The sequence below is a fragment of the Dermochelys coriacea genome, chromosome 2 (assembly GCF_009764565.3).
Source record: "Dermochelys coriacea isolate rDerCor1 chromosome 2, rDerCor1.pri.v4, whole genome shotgun sequence".
NCBI classification, from domain to species: Eukaryota; Metazoa; Chordata; order Testudines; family Dermochelyidae; genus Dermochelys; species Dermochelys coriacea.
This window is the reverse complement of record NC_050069.1, coordinates 107,841,221-107,868,024: the sequence shown is the minus strand read 5'-3', so window position 1 is coordinate 107,868,024 and position 26,804 is coordinate 107,841,221. Positions and strand designations below refer to the sequence as shown.

Genomic DNA, 26,804 nt, shown 5'->3' with positions numbered 1-26,804 from the left:
CTACATGGGGCCCCAGCCACATTCCAGCGCCTCATGGATAAGCTGCTGCACCCCCATACTAGTTATGCAGCTGCATATCTAGATGATGTCATCATCCATACTCCAGACTGGGGAACCCACTTGGAGAAAGTTGAGGCAGTACTGCGTACCTTAAGGTGGGCTGGCCTCACTGCTAATCCTGCTAAATGCGCCATAGGGCTAGCAGAGACTAGGTACCTGGGATATATTGTGGGAAGGGGCATAGTGAAGCCCAAACAAATAAGCTAGAGGCAATTCAAAACTGGCCCCGGCCGACCCGAAAGAAGCAGGTCCGTGCATTCCTAGGTGTGGTAGGCTACTACCGACGGTTAATTCCCCACTTCGCCACTAGAGCAAGTCCCCTAACAGACCTGGTGAAGGCCCAAGGTCCTGACATGGTAAAGTGGACCGACGCAGCAGAGGGGGCATTTACAGACCTTCGGACGGCCCTCTGTAATGACCCTGTACTACTAGCCCTAGACTTTAACAGGGAATTTATTTTACAGATGCTTCCGAGGTGGGGTTGGGAGCAGATCTGTCGCAAATGATGGGAGAAGAGGAACACCCGATCCTCTACCTAAGCAGAAAGCTTCTCCCAAGAGAACAGAAATATGCAGTAGTCAAGAGAGAATGCCTTGCTGTCAAATGGGCTATGAGACACTGCGTTATTACCTCTTAGGCCCGTGATTTACTCTTGTGACGGACCATGCACCCCTCCAGTGGATGCAGCGGAATAAGGAAAAGAACGCAAGGGTCACCAGGTGGTTCTTAACCCTCCAATCATTCCAGTTCCGCATACGGCACAGGGCTGGATGTCACCATGGCAACGCTGATGGTCTGTCACGAGCATACTGCCTGGCGTCCCAAGTTGCCCAACTCTATGGTGTTGAGCAGAGGGGGGGATATGTGACTGGGCAAGGCCAGATGGCTATAGAAAAGTAGTGGGAGATAGATATATTAGCTCCAGGCTAAACAAATCCCTGGTACCAAGTTAAGTGAAATGGAAGCTGCTCCAGGTCAATTAAGACACCTGGGTCAATTAAGAACTTTCCAGAAGACAGGGAGAATGCTATGTTGATAGGGACACCTGAAGCCAATCAGGGGCTGGCTGAAACTAGTTAAAAGCCTCCCAGTTAGTTAGGTGGGTGTGCATGTCAGGAGCTGTGGGAAGAAGTTGCGTGGTTGGAGAGGCTGAGTAGTACACACCATATCACAAGGAAGGGAGCCCTGAGCTAACGGTGAAGTGGAGCTTGAGGAAGTGAGGGCTGCTGTGGGGGAAGTAGCCCAGGGAATTGTACACGTAATGTTTCTAAAAGGTCAGCTACCATAGCTGATACTATTAGGGTCCCTGGGCTGGAGCCCGGAGTAGAGGGTGGGCCTGGGCTCTTCCCCCCCACCTTTGCCCCCTGTTTAATCACTGAGACTGGGAGACAACAGAGACTGTGCGAGGAAGGATAACTTCTCCTCACCTCCCTTGCTGGCTTATGATGCAAATGGCTCAGTAGACTGTGACCCTTGTATCTAGAGAAAGAAGGGTTACGTGGAGGGTCACAGTGAGTCTCTGAGGCTAGCAAAATCCGCCAGGAAACGCGGGACCCACAGAGGCAAGGACAGAGCTTTATCACAATACATGAGAAGTACATCAGGACTGGCTCATGAGTAATTCATAAACAGGAAAGGGATATGATTGCAGCAAAGAGTTTCGCCCGGTCTGTTCTCTACCTCAGGGACATAAAGATCTACTTACTTGCAGAGCTGGCTCAAGACATAAAATTTTACTTTTAAAAAAACACAATGAGGTGGATACCTCTCTTTTCCAAACTAGGTAAAAGGAAATAGTGCCTATAAAACAGAATGAGCTCTGCCAATTTCATACAACTCTACTTAGGAAACAGTGGGACAACTAAATATCATGTTTGCCACTTCAGTTCCAGCACTGTACGTACAGATTTAACATAACCAAATAGACATGAGCCTATTTTGCCATTCAGAGGCAATCTAATGTGGTGCAAGAGTGCAAGAATCCTGGCCCTGAATCTGGACAGTGATCTAGCCCCTTTACATTGCTCCGCTGGCACAGAGGGACCAGAACCCAGGTGGATCTATGCACTAGGGCAGGGGTTGGCAACCTGTGGCACGCGTGCTAAAGGCGGCACGCAAGCCGATTTTTACTGGCACGCTGCTTCCAGCCGGGGTCCCAGCTGCCAGCCCTGCTCAGCCCACTGCCTGCCTGGGTGAACGGAACCCCCGCCAGCAGCGGGCTGAGTTGGGCCGGCGTCCGGGACCTCAGCTAGCAGGAGTCAATGGAACTCCAGACCGGCAGCAGGTGAGCCGCTGCCGGTCTGGGGGTCTGTCCACCACCCTGCTCAGCCCGCAGATGGTCTGGGATTCCAGCCACTGGCCCCGCTCAGCCTGCTGCCAGACTGAGTGAATGGAACCCCAGGCCAGCAGGGCTGAGCGGGGCTGGTGATCGGGACCCTGGCTGGCAGAAGCCGGCGGACGGAACCCCATACTGGCAGCGGGCTGAGCCACTCAGCCTGCTGCCGGTCTGGAGTTCCAGCCGCCGGCCCCTTGCCAGCCTGGGTCCCAGCCCCCAGCCCTGCTCAACCTGCTGCCAGCCTGGGTGAATGGAACTCCTGGCCAGCCACTGGCCCCTTGCCAGCTGGGGTCCCGGCCATCGGCCCCGCTCAGCCTGCTGCTGGCCTGGTATACCAGCCGCTGGCCCTGCTCACCTCACTGCTGATCTGGGGTTCCAGCCGCCTGGCCCCCTGCCAGCCGGGTCCGGGCCTCAGGCCCTGCTCACCCCTCAGCCTGGCCTGGGGTACCGGCAGCCAGCCCAAGGCTCTGCTCCTGGCCTAGGCCCAGGGCTCTGCAGCCGCCCCCAGCTGTGGCCCCAGCCTAGGGCAGTGAGGGGTGCAGACAGGGGCAATAGGGGGCGCAGCTCAGCACCCCCATCTTAAATTTTTTTCCAGGCCACTGGGATATTTTTAAGTCCTGTTTTGCTGCTCATATCAGACCACGTTTGACCTTGTGCGTGTCCTCTGTCGCCTTTTCTTTTCCCACTGAGAGTTGAGGGGAACATTTGACAAAATGGCAGCTCCTAGGAAAGCAAAGTTAGATGTCCATTCATTTCAGCCTTCTTGGACAGACACATTTGGATTTATTCAAAAGAAGGACTGCTTTTTGTTGTGAAAGTGTTGTTTGTCACACATCAAGTGTTCAACGACATTTTGAAACGAAGCACGAGAAAACCTTTCTTGAGGAAGCAGACAAGACTGAATCAATCAAGAAGGCAATAGCAGGATATGAGAAGCAAAGCAGTGTTTTTAAAAGCTTAAGTTTAAGTAAAAATTAAGCTACAGAAGGAAGTTACAAGATTGCACAGTGCATTGCAAAAAACGGAAAGCCTTTTACAGATGGGGAATATATAAAAGAAGTTTTTCTCAGCAGTTCGGAGATTTTGTTCAATGATTTGCCAAATAAAGATTCGATCATGTCTAGAATAAAAAAACTGCCTGTCTCTGCCAGAACAGTTGCGAGACGCATAAGTGAAATGGCAGAAAACATTAAGGAAAAGCAGACAACTGCATTAAAAGACACAGCAGTGTTTAGCGTTGCAGTTGATGAGAGCATGGATATAAACAATATTCCATGTTTGGCAGTTGTTGTGAGATATTGTGCTTCCGATGAAATCCAAGAGGAACTTTGTTGCCTAAAACCCCTGCATGGCACAACAAAGGGGGAAGATATAGTGGAAAGTTTTGTAAACCACTTTGAAGAATGAGGAGTTGACATCAGAAAAATATTTTGTGTGACAACAGATGGTGCTCATGCCATGGTCGGAAAACAGAAGGGATTTGTAAAGATACTTGAAGATCAAATTGGCTGTCCGACAGTCAAATTTCACTGTATCATCCATCAAGAAAAGTGCCTGTGTGTTAAAATTTCTAATTCAGAGCTTAATAATGTGATGAATACAGCAGTGCAAATTGTGAATTTCCTTGTTGCTCGATCTTCTTTGAGTCACAGACAGTTTCAAGCACTGCTAGAAGAGATGGACAGTGCTTATAATGACATTCCACTTCACAGCAACATTCGGTAGCTAAGTCGTGGCAAGGATTTGGTGTGCTTTGTAAACTGTTTTGAAGCAATCAAGGCCTTTTTGTCGGAAAAAGAACAAAACTACCCCGAACTGGATGATGACAAATGACTGTGTAAACTCATGTTTCTAACTGACATCACCACTCACCTAAACGAACTCAACCTTTGTCTCCAGGGTGAGGGCAAACAATTCTGGATCTTTATGAAGCTTGGAAGGCATTTGTTGTAAAACTAGCAGTTTTTTCTCGGGATATTCAAACTTCTACTTTCCGCTACTTCCAACACATAAAAGAGTTTTCGACACGTTGCACTGTCAGTGTCGATGAGATTGGAATGTACATGCAAGAACTGGAATCAGAATTTTTTGACAGAGTTCAAGATTTCCAGCAATTTGGCCCAATGCTTTCTTTTCTAATTAAACCTGAAAAGTTCAAGTGACTTGAATTTGTCTGTATTTCAGTGGATGGGTGTTGAAGATTTCAAAAAGCAGCTCATTCAGTTAAAAAGCTCAGAATTGCGGGCATCAAAGTTTGTAGATCTGCAGAGTGCACTTCAAGCTACCGAGAGAGATCATGGGGCCTCTGTTCTGACCTGCTGGACGTCCCTGCCACTGAAATGTAACTGTTTGAAGAAAATTGCTTTTGCAATACTTTCAGCATTTGGATCCACATACCTGTGTGAACAGGTACTTTCGCACATGAAATCTGTCCTCTGTCCCTCTCGGTTAACAACTGATCACTCAGAAGCCTGTGTACAGCTTAAAGTATCCAAATACGTGCTAGACATTGAAAAACTCAGTAAGGAAAAGCAAGGGCAAGGATCACACTAAACCAGTGGTTCTTAACCTTTACTGCAGCCTGCACCCCTTTGGTTCTCAAAATATGTTCTTGCACCCCGTATCAAAAATTACACTACAATTAGCTTAAAAACTTGAAAACTTAAAAACTTTGTTTGTATATTACAGTAATTATTAACAAATGCATAACGTTAATAAATACATAGGTTTGATGAAACAAAGTAGTAGTATGTATGTGCCTGTGCTTAATTTGTGCGTGCACCCCAGGTGAAGAACCACTGCACTAAACTAATAAGATCTGCATTTTAATTTAATTATAAACAAAGCTTCTTAAACATTTTAAAAACTTTGTTTACTTTACATACAACAATAGTTTAATTATATAATACAGACTTATAGAGAGAGACCTTCTAAAAATGTTAAAATGTATAACTGGCATGCAAGGCCATCCCTAGCTATTTTATTGCCCTACACAGGCCTCCATGGGCAGGAGTTGGGGGGGCTGGCCCTAGGCCTCCATAGGGGAACTGTGTGGGGTCCCACTCCAGGCCTCCGTGGGGGACGGAGGCTGGCCACTTCCTGCGGGAATTGGAGCGACCCTGCCCAGCCTGCTCCACTCCCTGGCTCCCAGCCGCGCTGCCGGCAAGTGCTGTGGGGTGGTTCCTCCCTTCCCACAAGCCTGGGAGCCAGGGGAGTGAAGCAGGCTGGGGCCGGGTCACTCCACTTCCTGCAGGAAGCGGCCAGCCCCTGTCCTGCGCAGAGGACTGGGGCCAGCCCCCCCCCCCCCCCGCCCGCAGAAGCCTGGGGCCCCAGGCTGCTCTGCTTTCCTGGCTCCCAGGCTTGGGGGAAGGGGGGAACCGCCCCCCAGCACTCGCCGGTGGCGTAGCTGGGAGCCAGGGGAGTAGATTTGGGAGTTTAGGGAAGGATTGAAGTGTTACACTAAGAAAGAGTAATAGTGGGAGAGGTGAGGGCTTAAGAAAAGGGGAGAGAGAGTGAAAACATGAGGAAGGAGGAAGGAGGAAGAGAACACAATGCAGGGAAAAATGAAGAAAAATGAAGAAGATGAAGGAGAGAAAAAGGATACCCCAGACATGCAAGAGAAAGAAAAGTGGGGCTAAGAAAGGGAAAGGAGGAAGAACAAATGCAAGGGAGACATAAATTACAGTTTAAAAAAAGTAGAATGTTAAAATATTACACAAGAGTTATTGCTTTGTCTTTTGAAATATACTAGATGGTACCAAATGGCAGGTACTTCCCATGGTTACCGGAAACAATGCTGTACTCTTCACCTCAGAACACGGGCTTCTTTTTACAGTAAACATCCTCGGAAGACTTGGGGAGTATTTGAGTAGATTTTGGGAGTGCAAGGACTTTGCATTGATACATAGGAAACTGTGATGGGGTGGTGTGCCCTCTTAAGAGCAGTGGTGCCAAATGGTCAAACCATCCCACCATGTGATTTGGCCCAGTAAGGTTTTAAAGGGCCTATACATATATGAGAGGCCTAGGGGTTATTGATAGAGAAGACAGTCAGGGGTGGGGTTGTCTCCTGAACCATGATGAAGTGCTGACTTGGACTCTTATAGGGACCCAGAGTGGGGTGACCTGGGGTAACTAACAAAGTAAGTCACCTTTTACAGAAAGACTTAATAAATCAGACCCCACAAAGAGGTATGGGGGTTGGGTTTTGAACCAATCTAAGCCTGGTAATTGGTTAAAAGAACATGTGCAGACAGGGCCACAAGAGAGCATGCTGGAGAGGCCCATTTCTTGACAGAAACAAATAACTGGGACTCGGAAAGCATTCAAGGAAAGGGAATGTATTCAAAAACAGTGCAACCTTGTATACAATGCTGTACCGATGAATGTTACAAATGAACCCTGTAAAAAAAATGCAGCAGGCATCAAGGGAAGTGACAAAAGAAAAACACAAGATTTGTTTTCCACATTGGTCATTTGTTCAAAGCTTAAAGATTACCTGATCCACTGGAACCTCTACCTGAGTGTCTTCATCTTCCTGGATTTCTGCTGCCTCCCACATTTCAGACCGCTTTTCACCAGCTTTGTAAATACCTTCATCTACAACCAGAAAGAAATACTGAGTAGACATAAAGACCAATTGTGACACTGTGTGGTGCAAAAACTGAACTGCACCTAAATTCTGCTTCTAAGAATAGCTTTCAAAGCTCACATACCATTTCCAGAGTAAACCTTTTAATGGATTATAAATGTCTCATTATGTTCAATTTTGTTTCCTTTGCTTCTAATTACAGTTATACACACGCTACATTATGTAGTGGAGGAAGGATAAAGAGAGATAGACCTGAACAAACACACTGGATCTGAATTCCCCTGAACTCTGGGGAAGCTCAGAGGTGAACCTGATCTTTACAACACAGACCTATCACACTACATATTAACAATAGGATATGCATATAGATTTCAAATTATGATATTAGCTCATGATAAATGATCTAATAAAATTTTCAATGCTAAGAAAAACATCACAAGCTCAGAAGAAAAAATAAATGTGGTGAATTATTGTAGCTGTGATGTTACAATTTAGGATTTACAAAGATAACCAGGGGAATCAACTCCAGTTCCCCGTTCAGAGCCTGAACAATAGAAGAAACTCTACATTTCTGTTTTGCAAGGGCACTGGGAAGCCACAGAGAGCCTGCCCAGGACCATGGAGAGGGTTGTTGCAGCTCCGCAAGACTAATAGGTCCACAAGCAGATAGTTGATTCCCAACCTTATTCTAGTTCACACCGGTTTTGCACTAGGCAACTCACGGAAGCTACTAGATCGCATGCCCTGATTCTCATGGGTGACTTTAATTTTCCTGATATCTGCTGGGAGAGCAATACAGCGGTGCATAGACAATCCAGGAAGTTTTTGGAAAGCGTAGGGGACAATTTCCTGGTGCAAGTGCTAGGGGAGCCAACTAGGGGGAGCGCTTTTCTTGACCTGCTGCTCACAAACCGGGTAGAATTAGTGGGGGAAGCAAAAGTGGATGGGAATCTGGGAGGCAGTGACCATGAGTTGGTTGAGTTCAGGATCCTGACGCAGGGAAGAAAGGTAAGCAGCAGGATACGGACCCTGGACTTCAGGAAAGCAGACTTTGACTCCCTCAGGGAACAGATGGCCAGGATCCCCTGGGGGACTAACATGAAAGGGAAGGGAGTCCAGGAGAGCTGGCTGTATTTCAAGGAATCCCTGTTGAGGTTACAGGGACAAACCATCCCGATGAGTCGAAAGAATAGTAAATATGGCAGGCGACCAGCTTGGCTTAATGGTGAAATCCTAGCGGATCTTAAACATAAAAAAGAAGCTTACAAGAAGTGGAAGCTTGGACATATGACCAGGGAAGAGTATAAAAATATTGCTCGGGCATGTAGGAAAGATATCAGGAGGGCCAAATCGCACCTGGAGCTGCAGCTAGCAAGAGATGTCAAGAGTAACAAGAAGGGTTTCTTCAGGTATGTTGGCAACAAGAAGAAAGCCAAGGAAAGTGTGGGCCCCTTACTGAATGAGGGAGGCAAGCTAGTGACAGAGGATGTGGAAAAAGCTAATGTACTCAATGCTTTTTTTGCCTCTGTTTTCACTAACAAGGTCAGCTCCCAGACTGCTGTGCTGGGCAACACAAAATGGGGAAGAGATGGCCAGCCCTCTGTAGAGATAGAGGTGGTTAGGGACTATTTAGAAAAGCTGGACGTGCACAAGTCCATGGGGCCGGACGAATTGCATCCGAGAGTGCTGAAGGAATTGGCGGCTGTGATTGCAGAGCCCTTAGCCATTATCTTTGAAAACTCGTGGCGAACGGGGGAAGTCCCGGATGACTGGAAAAAGGCTAATGTAGTGCCCATCTTTAAAAAAGGGAAGAAGGAGGATCCTGGGAACTACAGGCCGGTCAGCCTCACCTCAGTCCCTGGAAAAATCATGGAGCAGGTCCTCAAAGAATCAATCCTGAAGCACTTAGAGGAGAGGAAAGTGATCAGGAACAGTCAGCATGGATTCACCAAGGGAAGGTCATGCCTGACTAATCTAATCGCCTTTTATGATGAGATTACTGGTTCTGTGGATGAAGGGAAAGCAGTGGATGTATTGTTTCTTGACTTTAGCAAAGCTTTTGACACGGTCTCCCACAGCATTCTTGTCAGCAAGTTAAGGAAGTATGGGCTGGATGAATGCACTATAAGGTGGGTAGAAAGCTGGCTAGATTGTCGGGCTCAACGGGTAGTGATCAATGGCTCCTTGTCTAGTTGGCAGCCGGTGTCAAGTGGAGTGCCCCAGGGGTCGGTCCTGGGGCCCGTTTTGTTCAATATCTTCATAAATGATCTGGAGGATGGTGTGGATTGCACTCTCAGCAAATTTGCGGATGATACTAAACTGGGAGGAGTGGTAGATACGCTGGAGGGGAGGGATAGGATACAGAAGGACCTAGACAAATTGGAGGATTGGGCCAAAAGAAATCTAATGAGGTTCAATAAGGATAAATGCAGGGTCCTGCACTTAGGATGGAAGAATCCAATGCACCGCTACAGACTAGGGACCGAATGGCTCGGCAGCAGTTCTGCGGAAAAGGACCTAGGGGTGACAGTGGACGAGAAGCTGGATATGAGTCAGCAGTGTGCCCTTGTTGCCAAGAAGGCCAATGGCATTTTGGGTTGTATAAGTAGGGGCATAGCGAGCAGATCGAGGGACGTGATCGTTCCCCTCTATTCGACACTGGTGAGGCCTCATCTGGAGTACTGTGTCCAGTTTTGGGCCCCACACTACAGGAAGGATGTGGATAAATTGGAAAGAGTACAACGAAGGGCAACGAAAATGATTAGGGGTCTAGAGCACATGACTTATGAGGAGAGGCTGAGGGAGCTGGGATTGTTTAGTCTGGAGAAGAGAAGAATGAGGGGGGATTTGATAGCTGCTTTCAACTACCTGAAAGGGGGTTTCAAAGAGGATGGCTCTAGACTGTTCTCAATGGTAGCAGATGACAGAACGAGGAGTAATGGTCTCAAGTTGCAATGGGGGAGGTTTAGATTGGATATTAGGAAAAACTTTTTCACTAAGAGGGTGGTGAAACACTGGAATGCGTTACCTAGGGAGGTGGTAGAATCTCCTTCCTTAGAGGTTTTTAAGGTCAGGCTTGACAAAGCCCTAGCTGGGATGATTTAACTGGGACTTGGTCCTGCTTTGAGCAGGGGGTTGGACTAGATGACCTTCTGGGGTCCCTTCCAACCCTGATATTCTATGATTCTATGATTCTAGTCTTCATTTTATTTGATTCATTTGTTATTGTACTGTGCAAGTAACTTCCAAATGCCTTAGCCAGGCACATTTTTTGTACCAGAAAACTGAGGAGGAAAAAGTAGAATGATAGGTATAGCCTGTATCCTCAAAGAGTAATAAGGGTTTAAAAAAAAGAAAACACAGTTACTTACTTTTCGTAACTGTTGTTCTTTGAGATGTGTCGCTCATATCCATTCCGCGCTAGTTGTGTACATGCCACATGCACTGTTGCCAGAGATTTTTCCCTTAGTGGGCCGCATGTGTATGCGCCAATATAAAACGCACCAATGGCCCTATGCCATCTCAGTTCCTTCTTGCCATTCAACTCGAACAGAGGGGGAGGAGAGTGGATCATGGAACGGACAGAACCAACACATCTCAAAGAACAAGAGTTTCGAAAAGTAGGTAACCGTTTTTTCTTCTTTGAGTGTTTGCTCATCTCCATTCCATGCTAGGTGACTCACAAGCGGTATCCCAGGAAGTGGGCTCAAAGTTAATGAATGTGCTGACTGCAAATTCTTATCCCAAAATTGGCATCATCTTGGGCCAGGGGCACCAGAAAAGGTGGGGACAAGGGGCCATGGCCCTCCCACTTTTGAAAGTGGATGGGCCTGGCTCATCCACTTTTCATCATGGTCCCGGCCCCCTGTGCCTCCTCTTCATCCCCAAAGCTGGAACCTGACCCAGGAAGCTGTAGGGAGCTGCAGGCCTTCCACCTGCCCAGGGCCGGGGGGTGGTGAGAGCAGCCCCCAGTCTGTGTCCCCGCCACTCGGACCCCCCCATCCAGGGCAGGTATAGGGTCCGTGGCTCCCCAGAGCTGCCCAGGCAGTTCTTACCATGGCCCAGCTGTGGCTCTTTGGCCCCTGAGGACCCACCTCCAGGCTAGGGTGGAAGCCAGAGACAGGTCAGGCTAACATCAGCATGGGCAACTGTGAAGAGCCATGGACCCTCCACCTGCCCTGGGTGGTAGGCCTGGGGGACAGAGACAAAGGCCAGGGGCTGCTCTCAGGCCTCCCCACCCCAGGCAGGTGGAGGGGCCCAAGAGACCTTGTGGGAAGAATCCATTGTCCCTATCTTGAGCCTATTGGGTGATGGTGTAGTGGGACGTGAAGGTATGCAGGCTCTGCAGATGTTCTGGATTGGTACCTGTGTGAGGAATGCTGCTGATGAAGCCTGGGCTTTTGTGGAATGAATGGTCATGATGGCTGGAGGCAGGATGTTCGCCTGCTCATAGCAAGCCAGAATACAGGCAGTTATCCAGGACAAGAGATTTTTTGGGTTGACACAGGTAGCCCTCTCATCCTTTCTGCTATTGCTGCAAAGAGCTGTGTGGATTTCCAGAAGGGCTTAGTCCTCTCAGTACAAAAGGCAAGGGCCTGCCTAATGTCCAACATATGAAGCTGTCATACCTCAGAGCTTTTGGGAAGAAGACAGGTAGCAAAATGACCTTGTTATTGTGGAATTGTGCCATCACCCTTGGCAGGAAGCTGGATGGGGCACAGTTGAACCTTGTCCCTGAAGAACAATGTGTAAGGTGATTCTGACATAAGGGCCTTGATCTGAGTGACCCTTCTGACCGAGGTGATTGACACCAGGAAGGCAACCTTCCAGGAGAGAAGTAGTAGGAAGCATGATGCCAACAGCTTGAATGGGGGCCCCAAGACTCGACAGGACCAGGTTTAAGTTCCATGGGTGGTAGGTCAATTCGCAAACCAGAGGATAGAGTCTTTCCAACCCCTTGAGAAACTGGGCTGTCGTGTCGTGAGAGAACTTTGATCTGCCATTCTCTGGGGAGTGGAAGGCTGAGACAGCAACCAAATGAACCTTAATAGATGAGAGTGCTAGACACTGGTGTTTTAGGTGGAGGAAACAGTCCAAGATAGACTGAAGAGAAGAAAGAGATGAAGAGAGATCCCGTTTGGAGGCCCACCAAGTGAAACACTTCCACTTGGCCAAGTAAGTAGCCCTGGTGGAAGGCTTTCTACTACCTAGAAAGACCTGTGGGACCTGTTCCAAGCAAGCCTGTTCTTCAGGGTTCAGCTATGCAGCATCCATGCAGTTAGGTGCAGGCAGGGAAGGTTCAGGTGAAGCAACCAGCTGTGGTCTTGTGAAATCAAGTCTGGGTGAAGTGGAGCTGCCACCAAGAGGTCCAGAATTGTGCCAAATCAATGCCTGGCAAGGTCACGCTTATGCTATCAGGATAATTCTTGCCTTGTCCCATTTGATTTTCAGAAGAACCTTGTGAACCAAGAGGATCGGAGGAAGGCGTACAGTAGGCAGCAGTGGCACCAGAATCAGGGGAGGGGGGCTCAGGAGCCTCCCACTTTTAGAAAGTAGGGTGGCCTGGCACATCTACTTCTCGCAGGGGTGGACCCTGCCCCCTTCCCCTCCTCCTCTTCTCCCCAAGGCCCCACCCCCAGCATGGAGCCCAGCCAGGAAGCCCGGGCAGCCCTGGGGAGCTATGGCAGACCCTCCACCTGTCCATGCTGCAGGGGGGCTGAGAGCAGCCCCAGCCCGTATCCCCACTGGCCAAGGGCAGGTGGAGGGTCTGCAAATCCATGCAGACTCCCCGGAGCTGCACTTGTGCCTCTCCCCGCCCCAGCTCTAGCCGGGGGGAAGGGAGAGAAGCCTCGGAGCTGCAGCCCAGCCATGGAAAGAGCCGTGTGGGCAGCTGTGAGGAGCTATGGTGCGGATCCTCCACCAGCCCTGGGTAGGGTGCCTGGGGGGCAGGGACATAGGCTGGGGGCTGCTCGGGCCCTTCACCCAGGGCAGGTGGAAGGTCCGCTGCAGCTCCCCACAGCTGCCCTTATGGCTCTTACCATGGCCAGGCTGCGGCTCTGAGGCCTCCTGTCCCACATCCGGAGCCAGGTCGAGGAGAGCTACGTGCGCAGCTGTGGGGAGCTTGGGTCTCTCCACCTGCCCTGGGTGGGGGAGCCAAGGGGAGGGCAGGTAGACAACTGCTTTCAGACCCTCCACTCCCCCCCACCCAGTGTGGGGGTGGGGGCGGGCTCTCCAGCCCTACTCCGGTTTCCAGCTTGGTCAGGGCCTGGGGAAGCGGGGGGCCCCGGCCCCCACACTTTTGGGAGGGCTCCAGAACCCTTGGTAGGTGGTCTGCTCACAAGAGCAGGCGAGGGAGCCCAGGGTGTGCCCAAGCAGCAAACAGAACTAATGGCATTTTCTGTTCTGCCTGGTGGCAAACAGGTCCACCTAGGGAGGTCCCACTTTTGGAAGATGACACTGACAACCTCCAGGTGAAGAGAGAACTTATGGTGAGAGGAGAAAGACCTGCCAATACATTACAGGCTCCGAGACGATGAGACGCCTTGAGATGAATGGAGTGTCTCACACAGAAGGAGGAGCTGCTGGGGCCTGAAGTTTGCTGCACCACCACCACGGGCCCCCAGGGCGGGGTAGGGGAGCAAGTACAGGTAATCAAATCTGCTTTCCTGGCACATCATACTTTCTCTGTCCTCTCTGAAGCCGGGGTCAGAGAAGAAGAGGTTTGCCATAGGGCCTTGACTGGCTCCATCACCACCTCATTGATGGGCAGGGCCACCTTGGATGGAGCTGCTGCATCCAAGATATCAATAAGGCTGTATGATGTCTCTTTGAGCTCCTCCATCTGCAAGCCCAGGTTTGAAGCGACCCGCTTCAGAAGGTCCTGAAATCATCCTGGGCTGGAACCCGCAACAGTCTCATCTGGGAAGGATGAGGAGGAGGCTTGCACCAGAGGAGCGGTTCCTTCCTTTTCCTCAAATACGTCCCCTAGAGGCATCTCCTGGACTTCGGCACTGGGGTCAGTACCAGAGTCAGGATCCGATACTGAGCAGGAAGGAGCAATAGCCCATCTCTCGGAAACCACCAAATGGGAGGAAGGCCCTGGTACTGGGGGAAACCCCCAGGGATTCCAGTAGGGCCACTGCATCACCTTCTAACCCCAGGTGACAGCTTCCTTAGCAGGTACTTCCAAACTAAATTGATTCATTTCTGAATGTACAACTTAGACATAATACCTCAGCTGGGTCTTCTAGATTCATATAGAGTGACCCATAATTTCCACACCAACAGAAAAATTGCTAGCCTGAGCTCCCATTCCCATATAACATCTGCTAGGTTAGTTTAGCAGTTAAGCAACTGATCTTAATTGGCAGAGGGTGCTGTTTAACCCAGTTCTTTGGCACTGCTGCTTCTTGAGCTAGCCTTGTGCTCCTGGTGCTCCTTTGCTTGTTGATGTAAGAGACTACAGTCATGTTGTCTAGATGAACTGGGAGATATAATATCTGTTTCTTGAAGGCCAGTTGGGTGACCCTCTCAGCCCAGAGCTTCCTTGAAGAGCTGTCCCTTAAGTAGACTGATGAAGTAACTTCACTTGCTTGGACCAGGTTTTTTGAACTACAAAGTCACTCCCCATCTCAGAGGCTGGTATTAGTATAAACGTTATTCTTTACAGGTCCTGCAATAACATCCCTCTCTTCTGGCACACAGTCTTCCAACCAAAACACACATTGTCTGGCATCTAGAGACAGAAGGATCCTTGCTTGTAGGTCGCTGTCCCTCAGCTTCCACTGAGCCAACAGAAGATGCAGAAAGAGGATGTACATGTACCTGTCCAGTGTTCCCGTACTAAAAAAAAAAAAAGTGCCAGTACACACTTTTGGCACTATCACTCTGTGAAGGTATGGGAGGTCACCCCAGCACACATCCCTCTGGTCAACAGAAGGACAGCAGAGAATCCTGCCTTGATTTCCCTCCACCTGGAGTGTAAACAAGCCCAGACCAGCTTGAGATATTAGAGAGCATCCTCCACAGAGGGTCTCCTTTATTTACCAGAAAGTCTTTAACTGAACAACCTCACACAGACATACACAACACCTTTCTACCTCAGCTTCCTGGTTGAGGGGCTCAGTCAGTCCCAGTCTATATGTCACTTGTCTTGAGTTTAGTATTTGCCTCTGTCCAGTAGCTCTGTCTGGTTGCTGTTGCCTCAGAACTCCTGATGCTGTCTGGATGGAGTTTTTCTCTGATGTCCAGGTCTGTGAAGGTCTCTCCAAACACCAGGAAGGGTTTTCTGGCCTCTCTGCCCATTGTGAATTCTCTCCTCCCTTGAAGAATTTCTTCCAGGTTCCCTGGCCTCATAGGCTCACCAGGGAGCTTTCTGTTTCCAGGATCCCCCTTTAGGTTCTGTGCCCTAGAGGCATCGTTTCTGTTTGGCTCAGATTCCACCTACCTCCACCTCCTTACGCTGGAAGCACAGCTTCCACTTAATTCGAGTGCGCACTCTTGCCCTCTCTCTCTCTCCCTCTCCGAACAGCACAGCTTTTTTCTGGTTCGGGCTCTCTGGGAGCTCCAATCTGCTGGAGCTTCCTTTCTCTTCTGAAGTCTCTCTCTCTCTAACTGAGGTCCTTAGCCTTTTATCGTGCCCAGGTGCTTCCCTGCCTAATTAAATGCCTCCAGTTACTCAGTGATTTAACAACTCCCAGATTGTCCCAATCTCTCTTGTGGAGCCTGCCTGAGGTAGGCTGGGCCTCTGATGCCTTCACAGGGACAGCTACCCTCTGACACACTTGTAAGTGATGGTACCACAAGTACCACAATGCTGTTAAAAGTGCTGGAATGGCATTCCCGAGCATTCCGGCACAACCTGAACTCTGTTTCTGGCCCAGGGAACCGTATCTATGAAAGTTGTAATTCTCCCCAGGGGCTGAAGAATCTGCTGGATTGAATGGGTTTGATCTCATCCAAAGCAGCCAGACCTCTTGATGACTGGACTATAGTAGCATTACCCCCACAGCTACCAGCAGTGGCACTGTATGACTCGTTGCAACAAAGGGACATTTTAGATTTAAAAAAAGGTAGTGTAAAAACTTCAGAGGATTCATAGATACTAAGGTCAGAAGGGACCATTCTGATCATCTAGTCCGACCACCTGCACAATGCAGGCCACAGAATCTCACCCACCCACTCCTATGAAAAACCTCACCTATGTCTGAGCTATTGAAGTCCTCAAATCGTGGTTTAAAGACTTCAAGGAGCAGAGAATCCTCCAGCAAGTGACCCATGCCCCATGCTACAGAGGAAGGCGAAAAAACTCCAGGGCCTCTTCCAATCTGCCCTGAAGGAAAATTCCTTCCCGACCCCAAATATGGCAATCAGCTAAACCCTGAGCATATGGGCAAGATTCACCAGCCAGATACTACAGAAAATTCTTTCCTGGGTAACTCAGATCCCATCCATCTAATATCCCATCTCAGGGGATTCGGCCTATTTACCTGAATATTTAAAGATCAATTAATTACCAAAATCACATTATCCCATCATACCATCTCCTCCATAAACTTATCCAGTAGAATCTTAAAGCCAGATAGATCTTTTGCCCCCACTGCTTCCCTTGGAAGGCTATTCCAAAACTTCACTCCTCTGATGGTTAGAAACCTTCGTCTAATTTCAAGTCTAAACTTCCTGGTGGCCAGTTTATACCCATTTGTTCTTGTGTCCTCATTGGTGCTGAGCTTAAATAATTCCTCTCCCTCTCCTGTATTTATCCCTCTGTTATATTTATAGAGAGCAATCATATCTCCCCTCAACCTTCTTTTAATTAGGTTAAAAAAGCCAAGCTCCTTAAGTCTCCTTTCATAAGACAAGTTTTCCATTCCTCGGATCATCCTAGTAGCCCTTCTCTGTACCTGCTCCAGTTTGAATTCATTCTTTTTAAAGGAATTGTGGCACTCAGTACATCTGAAAACCAGATCCATAGGACAGTGGTTCTCAACCTTTCCAGACTACTGCACCCCTTTCAGGAACCTGATTTGTCTTGCCTACCCCAAGTTTCACCTCACTTAAAATCTATTTGCTTACAAAATCAGAGATAAAAATACGAAAGTGAGATAAAAAGTGAGATAAAAATACAGCACACTACTATTGAAAAATTGCTTACTTTCTCATTTTTATCATATAATGATAAAGTGATATAAATAAATATAAAATGAATTCTAGCCACCAGGTTGAGAAACACTGATGTAATATATAGAGCAGTATAAACAGGCCATTGTCTGAAATTTTAGTTTGTACTGACTTTGCTAATGCTTTTTATGTTGCTTGTTGTAAAACTAGGTAAATATCTAGATGAGTTGATGTACCACATGGAAGACCTCCAGAGGTAGGCATACCCCTGGTTGAGAACCACTGCCATAGGGCCCAGGATCATTGCTATTAAAAAAAAAGACACATTAGATCATGTCTATCCCCCTACAATGAGTGGTTCCCATTAAAGGACATATCGGATATTAGAATGATACTGCACTTGGTTATGTATATTTCATAAAACTCAGTGGGTCTCAACCCTCAAGCAGGACAAGTGTACACTCAGGGTAGATGAGAAGCAAAGGTGTAGGGGGAGGGAGGGGCATGAATGTGTCTTTCCACAACCTTGATCCTCAGCCTATTGGAGCTGAAATGACCATCAGTGAAACTTACAGCAGCTTCAGGACTCCTCTTAATCACACTGCCTGCAGCCAGCAGCCACAGTAGGCCAGGACCTGTCAGAGAGTCTACCCTGTTCCTCCCTGCACTCTGCTGGCTATGCTGGCTTTGCACCAACTGAGGATTCATCTGTGACAAGGGGAACCCTCAACTACCCCTACAGGGACACTCCAACTGCTTTGGTCTGCCAACTAAACCCTAAAGAGGGAAAATGTAGATATAAATTAGTAACAAATGTCCTAGAAAAACTATAGATATCTCAAAATATTCTGAGACATAATTCACCAAGGATATTTTTCCACTGTCTAAACAAAAGGATGTTCATAACACAGTGCAGATATGCCATTTAATAAATGGGGATACATTTATCCTGTGGAAAGAACCACAGGAACTGCATATTTGGAACCTCTGAGCAAAACGGAACAGCTGAAATGCCAAGACACTTTCTTGCTTGATGCGGTTCAGTATTTCAGTTTAGCCTGACAGGAATCCTTTTGTACACTTTGCTAAACAAGAACATTACATGAATGGTAAATGAGTTACACATTCAAATAACTGGTAAGAAATCTATATATTTTAAATAATTAAGCATGGCAATTAATGCCTCTTGTATAAGCTCCTTTCCTAACCAACACTAACTATAAAAAATTTATTTTAGCACAAATTATAACATTATACACAGCCATTTAATGCATTTCAGATTTGAAACTGATTGAAGTTTAGCAGGGATAAAAAAAAGTCATTGTAACAATGGCCTGCCCTGAATATTTTATGGAAATCAGAGGCATTTATTAACTGTAAGCTCTGTATGTAAGCAAGAAAGTTAATATGACTATAAAAAAAATAATGTGAATTACCAGACTCTGCCTCATAAAATGCTAAGTCAAATTAAAAACAAAGTGTAAAAAATCTGTGGCTCATTAAATCTCAGATTGCTATGAGGGATGGAGGGGACCTAGGAGTCTATGCCAGTTGATAACAATTTTCTTTTTGAAAAAATCTCCAGGCTGCATTGTTGTGGAAGATCCATAATTTTTCCTTTAAATGCGTTTGGTGGTAGTTCATTATGTGGAGAGAGAAGGAATTAAACAGAAATTGGTCGCAGGGAACCTGAATATAAAAAATACTTTTCTTCATCTCATGCTAATGTGGTCGACCGGATCAAGCTTTTAAACATTTAGTTGCTTGCTTCAGAATGTACTGAATTCCTAATAAGAATTCACTCAGCTATAGATTGCTGACATCAGACTATCTGAATGGAAATTGCAAAAGGTGCATACAGAAGGCTGACTTTGTATGAAGCAGTCTCCTTTATTGATAGGAATGCAGTGAAAGCTAGAGCAGAGAAAACGGTGCTTCACTTGTATGCAATAGTTCATTCTGAAAGGATTACGTTATTTATCTTACAGTTCGTGGCTACAAAAAGAATGGGTGTGATATTTTGGACTTGTTTCCCCCCCCCCCCCACATACCTTCTTTAAACATTTCCCATATTCATTTTCTCTCTCCGCTTGTAGATTTCTAATTTATTCATTTATTGCTCAAATGACAGTTACAGACCATTAAAGACTATATGTATGTTACAATAATAAAGTATCGTCTGTTTAGTCTAGATCTGTTTTGATTTCTTGTCAGTTTTAAAATACATCACTTTCTTAGCTCCCTAGTGTAACTCATCTCGCATAGTGGCAAAACTGCTGTGTAGGACCAGATGAAGCACTGCAACTTATATTCTAATTTACTTTATACAGGGTCTTATTCTGCATTTATCATTGGAGTATCTGAGTGCCTTCCACTACTGCATTAAGCAATGTGACTCATCCTCTCCCCCAGGAAGAAATGTGTGTACAGTGGAGTGTTTTGTTTTGGTAGGGTGGGTTTTTCTTTTTTAGGTACATGTTTCTATGTTTATATTAAAGAAGGCAACTTTGAAAAAGTGTGCCTTGCACTAGGAACAGAAGGTGGTGAGGTTTGTGGCAGCTGTAAGACTATATTCAGTGTCACATGATTGCTACTAATGAAGCATTGTGATATAGACTAATTGTAAACAATGATCTTATTTCCTTCATTGGTTGTAATTACTGCCCATAATAAACCTCCAAGTCCAGGGAAATCTCTGCAAATAAATATGACTATGATTTCTCTCTCACAAACAATAAATAAACAAACATGACTTTCTTCTTTACTGAGTTATTTTCAACACTTCTCTTTCTTTAGCATAGTTTCACATGCATGATCACTTATCAATGAGTTGGTCATATTAGTATGTTTTAACAACAGATTTTTATAAAACAACTAAGAGTCAACATGGTGTAAACCTGGTCATTAACATTTTTAACTCTGAATATCAGCCATGCACTCAACTATCCCAATGTTTACATTATGCTAAATGCACATTCTCTTGGTATTGGTGGCACTCATTCTTAATGAAGAGTGAAAATAAATGCACTTCTATAGAAGAGATGTGTTTATGGAGATACAAACGTAAATATGATGCATACTAAATGCCTACACAGTATTGATCTAATACCCACCAACTCTCACTTTCTTTTTTATCCACCTCCTAATCCTCACAAAATAAAGTTCACTAAGGTCTCAGACTGAAGGAATCACTTTCATTCTTGAGGGGAAAAATGGAGATTGTGGTTTCTGTTTTGTAATCAATGATGGTTCAAATGTAGTCCGCTTGTGATTTTGAAATTAAATTCCTGTAGTTGTGAAAAAATCTATAAGAGCCATTAGTGATTATGAAAGGCAAAAAATAACGTGACGAGTAAGACCGGTCACCAACACCATTCAGTGACAAAAACCAACCAGCATATAAGTTGATACTTGCAAAATATGTGTGGGAAACCACCACAGATATGTAATATATGGTTTTATGGGATGAAAGATTGCTCACCAAGTGGGCACTTAATAACGTAAATGTGAGGGATATATACCTGAACAGCTTGCACAGTTCTTTTCATTTTCCAATCACATTATACAACTGAAGTATTTTAAATTGGCTCTTATTTCCTAAGGCTAAAATAGGATTTTACTGTCTAGAAATGGACTAAACTACTATTTACACAATAGGTACCAACCAAATAAACAGTGGGGTAAAATATCTAACTCTCCATGGATGGAGGAGATATCACAACAACATATGCTTTTGGTATCACTTTAATAAGCCCAATTATTGCTGAGGCACAGCTGCAGTCATCTACAGCTCTAAACCTCACTGACATTTCCAGTTGCAGCCACCGTAAGAAAAAACATGTCCAGTATTGCTTATGCTATTACCAGTGTAACACAAATCTAATCATACCAGTATTATGTCTAATAGGTTAGAAAAACTGAAGTGCTAGCTCGCAGTCTACCAGATTTGTCATAAACACGAAGGGGTTTAAATATAAAAAAGTAAGTAATTCTTCAATCATCTTGATATTATGGGATTGTCACATGTCCTATAGCTAACCTTGCAGTCTGAAGTGTGCTGGAAGATTTAGGTTAAGCCTTTAAGTATTATATGGACAAACTCTTGATTAATTAAATCCTGGAATCAATCTCCTTCAAACATTTGGCACTTATGTACTCAAACAACAGAAGACCAGATTCTAAGCTTGAGGAGCAAAAAAACATTGATTCCAAAGAATATTTAGTTTCTATTCACTTCAGTATATTCCAAAAAGCACACATTTCAATTCTGTGTATAGTTTATTTGGTCCAAATTAAAATGAATCCAATAGCAACTTCTAATGTATTTATAGCACATTAAAATATGAAGACTCCTAAAGCACTGTACACAGGAAACAAAAATCAGGAACACTACACAAGATATGGCTGGTGAGTGGATGTGGTGCTCTTTTCAAATATGCTTTTAAATGTAGATATATTTGTAAATTGTAAATCCATAATTGTCCATTCTGTTCATTATTTGGATTCCTGCACACTTATATTACTTTGTAAAAGCTTTACAGTTCACATTTAAAGTTGTTAGTGTTCATGAGACGTGCCCGATTGGTACAAGTGAAATGTGAAACCCTGTATTTATTACAATACAGGTAATAACAATACCTAATGGCAGCCTCTTTACTATGATTGAGTGGAAGGTCTCTCTCCAGCTCCTGCCCTTTTAAAAAAAATATTTTGAACAGCACAATCATGGAGTAGTGAATTTCTTGGAGATGTGCAGATAGTCTGAGTTCTGAAAATTCAAATTATTTTTCTACGAACTCTTTAGAAGAGGGGTAAGAGGACAACTCGAAGGGAGATCAGTGGACTGATCTCTATGAAAACTAGAGTTAACTTTGGAGGAAAGCTAGATACCAAGCAGATGGATACTTTGATCTAGTGTAAGATCAGGAAAGAACCTATAAGAAAAGAACTGCTAATTCTCTCATCCTCCACACAGAGAAAATGACCAACAACATGGCCATCTCAACTGAAAGTCACCCAAATATGACCCCAAACTTATGAAGAGCTTATGCAAAAGTATTTTTAGAATACAAACAAACAGTGGACATATAAGAGAGATTCTTGCCTACGCTCATGAATCTGGTGATTAGACGCTAGTGTAATGGTCTGCCTAACTGTATTATACTGTTCAGCCACTAGGCACCATGTGTAACATATTTAAATGAAGCTCACAGCAGCCATTCCTGGCAGTTCATTAAAGGATCTTGTGGAAGACACATCTCTGTTGTATCTCTCGGAGAAGGAGGCGCTGTAGCCAGTCTACATCTGGTACAGGAATCTCAGCTGCTAGCAGCAGGCCCGTCACCTATCTTGTACAAAGTATACATGACTGCAAGGTCCCGATGGGAAAACAAGCTATGTTTGCTTCCCAGTGGACATATTCAGGTAGAGAGATGCCAATATGCAGAAAGGTGACTGCTAGAGCTATGACATTAGGGAATTCTCCAGGTCCCACCACAGGTATAACTGTCCAGGGTGATTCCATGTAGATTTTTCTGTATTCTACACTGGAACTAAACCTCTTCAAATCTAAGACTGGATGCAGAACATCATATGCTCCCCTACCCCAAGCTTTTTGTCATCACAAACAACAGATCACGGACCCCTACAAAGCAATCCTTGATTGGCATCCAAAGATGGTTCTGCTGTAGGTCCAGCCACACTGTTTCTTGCTTCTCTGGCTGATAAGAGATGGGAGGTGGCACAAATCAGTGAGAATTTGGAAAAGACTATAAATCCACAAATATCCAAATAAGATCATAGATAGCACCCAGCTATCTTTGGTAATCTGTCCCCACTGCTTATAGGAAATGGAGATTTCCTCTCACTGGAAGCAGAGATGGGACTAGCTTCCCGGTATTAAAAACTCTCCTTAACCAGCATTGTGCACACCTGCTGCCACAGATCTATTCCTCAGGACTCTTGCCCAGTTGGACCTTGGGGACTATGATTTCTACCAACACTTAAATGGGAATCGTAGGGGCTGGATGATCCTGGAGCAGGAAAGATAATCAGCTTCTTGGGCTCCAAAAGGATGTTCATTTCATCATGGAGGCTCTGAAGAGCTTGATGCAAAGGCTCCTCAGAAAACTTCTCACCTTTAACAGGAGTAGCTATGAGGTCTGCTTGGTCTGAATCTCCTGGCACAGTAGCCTTAAGAGGATTCTCCTCTCTTGAGCTGTTCATAGGTATCTAGGTGACCACTTCCAAGGAGACATCATTCATGTAGTTGGAAATGAAGTGGAGGCTGGCCAAGGCCTCCTTCACCTACTTGTGACCCAATGAGAATCCTGATCCACAGCCTGCTGCCAAATAGTTAATGCTATAGGAACTACTCCAAAGAACATTGATAGGACAGGACAGGAGCCACCACTGCAGGGTGAATATGGGGTAGGTTCATTCTCCAATCACTCTACACTAGGGCAGGATTAGGGTTTCAAAATAAGACAAATTGCAGTTGGTTGGTCACATCAGTAAAACATTTGGGAACCACTGCTCTAATGTATCCCAAGTAGGGAAAAATGGTACATTAAATCTTTTAACCAGGAAGCCAGTACAAAATCCACACAGATCCATTAGAAATCAGCCTAGTGGCAACCCTAGTTCAAACTATGATGATTGGGACCCTCTCCAGCATTGTATCTGACTGCAACACTAGGAAAACAGGGCACCAATCATCCAACAGAAATCCTGCTGGAGGAGGAACAGGCTAGCTATCTGCCTTAGAGTCACTACAGCGTACAACTTGTGGACTGGGGGATAGAGAGTCAGAAAGCAGCCTGCTCACCCTTCCCATCTTAAATTTCTCAAACACATAACTGAGGCAGATCACAAAGGCAGAGAGAAGCTGGAAGAAAAACAGGAACATGGAGTCCATTTACCTGAACTCACGCTCATCCAGATCTGTGCCTTGGCCCCAGCGCCTGCCATGAGACATACTGCTTGTCTGATGTCTACTTAGCCGGGGAGTTGCATCTTATTAAGCCTCCTATCCCTCTGGTGAAGGGTCCCATGAGTTACCAGGACTGAAAGAAGCCTGCCACAAAATGGCCCCAGGTCCCTCCCTAGTCACTACAATACAATACACTACAATACCTTATGACCAATCCCGCTGCTCACACCACAACTGCAGAAGCCTGCAGCAGGAGTTCCTGTCTCACCATAAGGTAGGAGACTGGGGCTGAGAGAGAGAGATGGTGTTAGTAGAGGTGCTTTTCTGAGCTCCAAAAGCACAGCATCAAGCTAGGGGAATTGGAATTTCATAGAATGATGTCACAGACAGCAACAGCCCAGATTCCAGACTGGGGAAATTTCAAAGAAAGTCACCAATTTGAATAGTAACTGGATTTTGTTTTAACAAAGGTTTTTAAGTAACAAAGAACTTATAACAATAAAACACAAAGAGTGAAAAACAGTCCCCCTGGAAAAGGAATCCATTGCACGATTGTTAATTTTGCCCAATTCTCAGTTACACACAGGCCTCCTCTACACTGTCATAGCAGAGTAAATGAAAACAAATCTAAACATCTTTAAACACTGACCCCAGAGACACTGTATTTTAAAATGCAATGCAGACCACTGTCCACCGGCAGGGTTTTTTTTGTAACTGAGTTTAAGATTCTTGTCCTTCAGTCATAGAACAGCCTTTGCATTAACTTGTAATGAATACTTAAAAGAAAAAAAACAATATTCTTTGTTCTTGTCAGTTCTTGTCACACTTTTAATATAACGTATCTAGTAACTGAACGTAAATTTCTTTTTGCTTTTAAAAAAATCATAATCCACAAATCAAACATCAAAACCACAGTTAAAGCTTTTGAAGGAGCATTTAGACATATATTTTACTGATCTGGCCAAAATCATTGAATCATAGAATCTCAGGGTTGGAAGGGACCTCAAGAGGTCATCTAGTCCAACCCCCTGCTCAAAGCAGGACCAATCCCCAACTAAATCATCCCAGCCAGGGCTTTGTCAAGCCTGACCTTAAAAACTTCTAAGGAAGGAGATTCCACCACCTCTCTAGGTAACACATTCCAGTGTTTCACCACCCTCCTAGTGAAAAGGTTTCTCCTAATATCCAACCTAAACCTCCCGTACTGCAACTTGAGACCATTACTCCTTGTTCTGTCATCTGCTACCACTGAGAACAGGCTAGATCCATCCTCTTTGGAACCCCCTTTCAGGTAGTTGAAAGCAGCTATCAAATCCCCCATCATTCTTCTCTACCGCAGACTAAACAATCCCAGTTCCCTCAGTCTCTCCTCATAAATCATGTGTTCCAGTTCCATAATCATTTTTGTTGACCTCTGCTGGACTCTTTCCAATTTTTCAACATCCTTCTTGTAGTGTGGGGCCCAAAACTGGACATAGTACTCCTGATGAGGCCGCACCAATGTTGAATAGAGGGGAACGATCACATTCCTCGATCTGCTGGCAATGCCCCTACTTATACATCCCAAAATGCCATTGGCCTTCTTGGCAACAAGGGCACACTGTTGACTCATATCCAGTTTCTCCTCCACTGTAACCCCTAGGTCCTTTTCTGCAGAACTGCTGCCGAGCCATTCGGTCCCTAGTCTGTAGCGGTGCATGGGATTCTTCCATCCTAAGTGCAGGACTCTGCACTTGTCCTTGTTGAACCTCATCAGATTTCTTTTGGCCCAATCCTCTAATTTGTCTAGGGCCCTCTGTATCCTATCCCTATCCTCCAGCGTATCTACCGCTCCTCCCTGTTTAGTGTCATCTGCAAACTTGCTGAGGGTGCCATCCACACCATCCTCCAGATCATTTATGAAGATATTGAACAAAACCGGCCCCAGGACCGACCCTTGGGGCACTCCGCTTGATACCGGCTGCCAACTAGACATGGAGCCATTGATCACTACCCGTTGAGCCCGACAAACTACCCAACTTTCCATCCAGCCCATACTTCTTTAACTTGCTGGCAAGAATACTGTGGGAGACCGTGTCAAAAGCTTTGCTAAAGTCAAGGAACAACATGTCCACTGCTTTCCCCTCATCCACAGAGCCAGTTATCTCATCATAGAAGGCAATTAGATTAGTCAGGCATGACTTGCCCTTGGTGAATCCATGCTGATTGTTCCTGATCACTTTCCTCTCCTCTAAGTGCTTCAGAATTGATTCCTTGAGGACCTGCTCTATGATTTTTCCAGGGACTGAGGTGAGGCTAACTGGCCTATAGTTCCCAGGATCCTCCTTCTTCCTTTTTTTTATAGATGGGCACTACATTAGCCTTTTTCCAGTCGTCCGGGACTTCCCCCGATCACCATGAGTTTCCAAAGATAATGGCCAATGGCTCTGCAATCACATCCGCCAACTCTTTTAGCACTCTCGGATGCAGCGCATCCGGCCCCATGGACTTGTGCTCGTCCAGCTTTTCTAAATAGTCCCGAACCATTTCTTTCTCTACAGAGGGCTGGTCACCTCTTCCCCATGCTGTGCTGCCCAGTGCAGTAGTCTGGGAGCTGACCTTGTTCGTGAAGACAGCGGCAAAAAAAGCATTGAGTACATTAGCTTTTTCCACATCCTCTGTCACTAGGTTGCCTCCCTCATTCAGTAAGGGGTCCACACTTTTCTTGATTTTCTTCTTGTTGCTAACATACCTGAAGAAACCCTTGTTACTTGTTACTCTTAACATCT

The 26,804-nt window shown here is 45.8% G+C and overlaps 1 protein-coding gene across 3 annotated transcripts in view; it reads right to left on the bottom strand.

The window, feature by feature from the left end:
- Positions 1-26,804, bottom strand: part of DCDC2 (doublecortin domain containing 2) — a 140,897-nt gene that overhangs the window by 39,320 nt on the left and 74,773 nt on the right. For all 3 annotated transcript variants that reach the window (XM_038391289.2, XM_043508309.1, XM_038391290.2), the window contains one exon: positions 6,894-6,994. In XM_038391289.2, the coding sequence (XP_038247217.2) occupies positions 6,894-6,994 (101 nt within the window). The remainder of the gene's footprint in view (positions 1-6,893; positions 6,995-26,804) is intronic.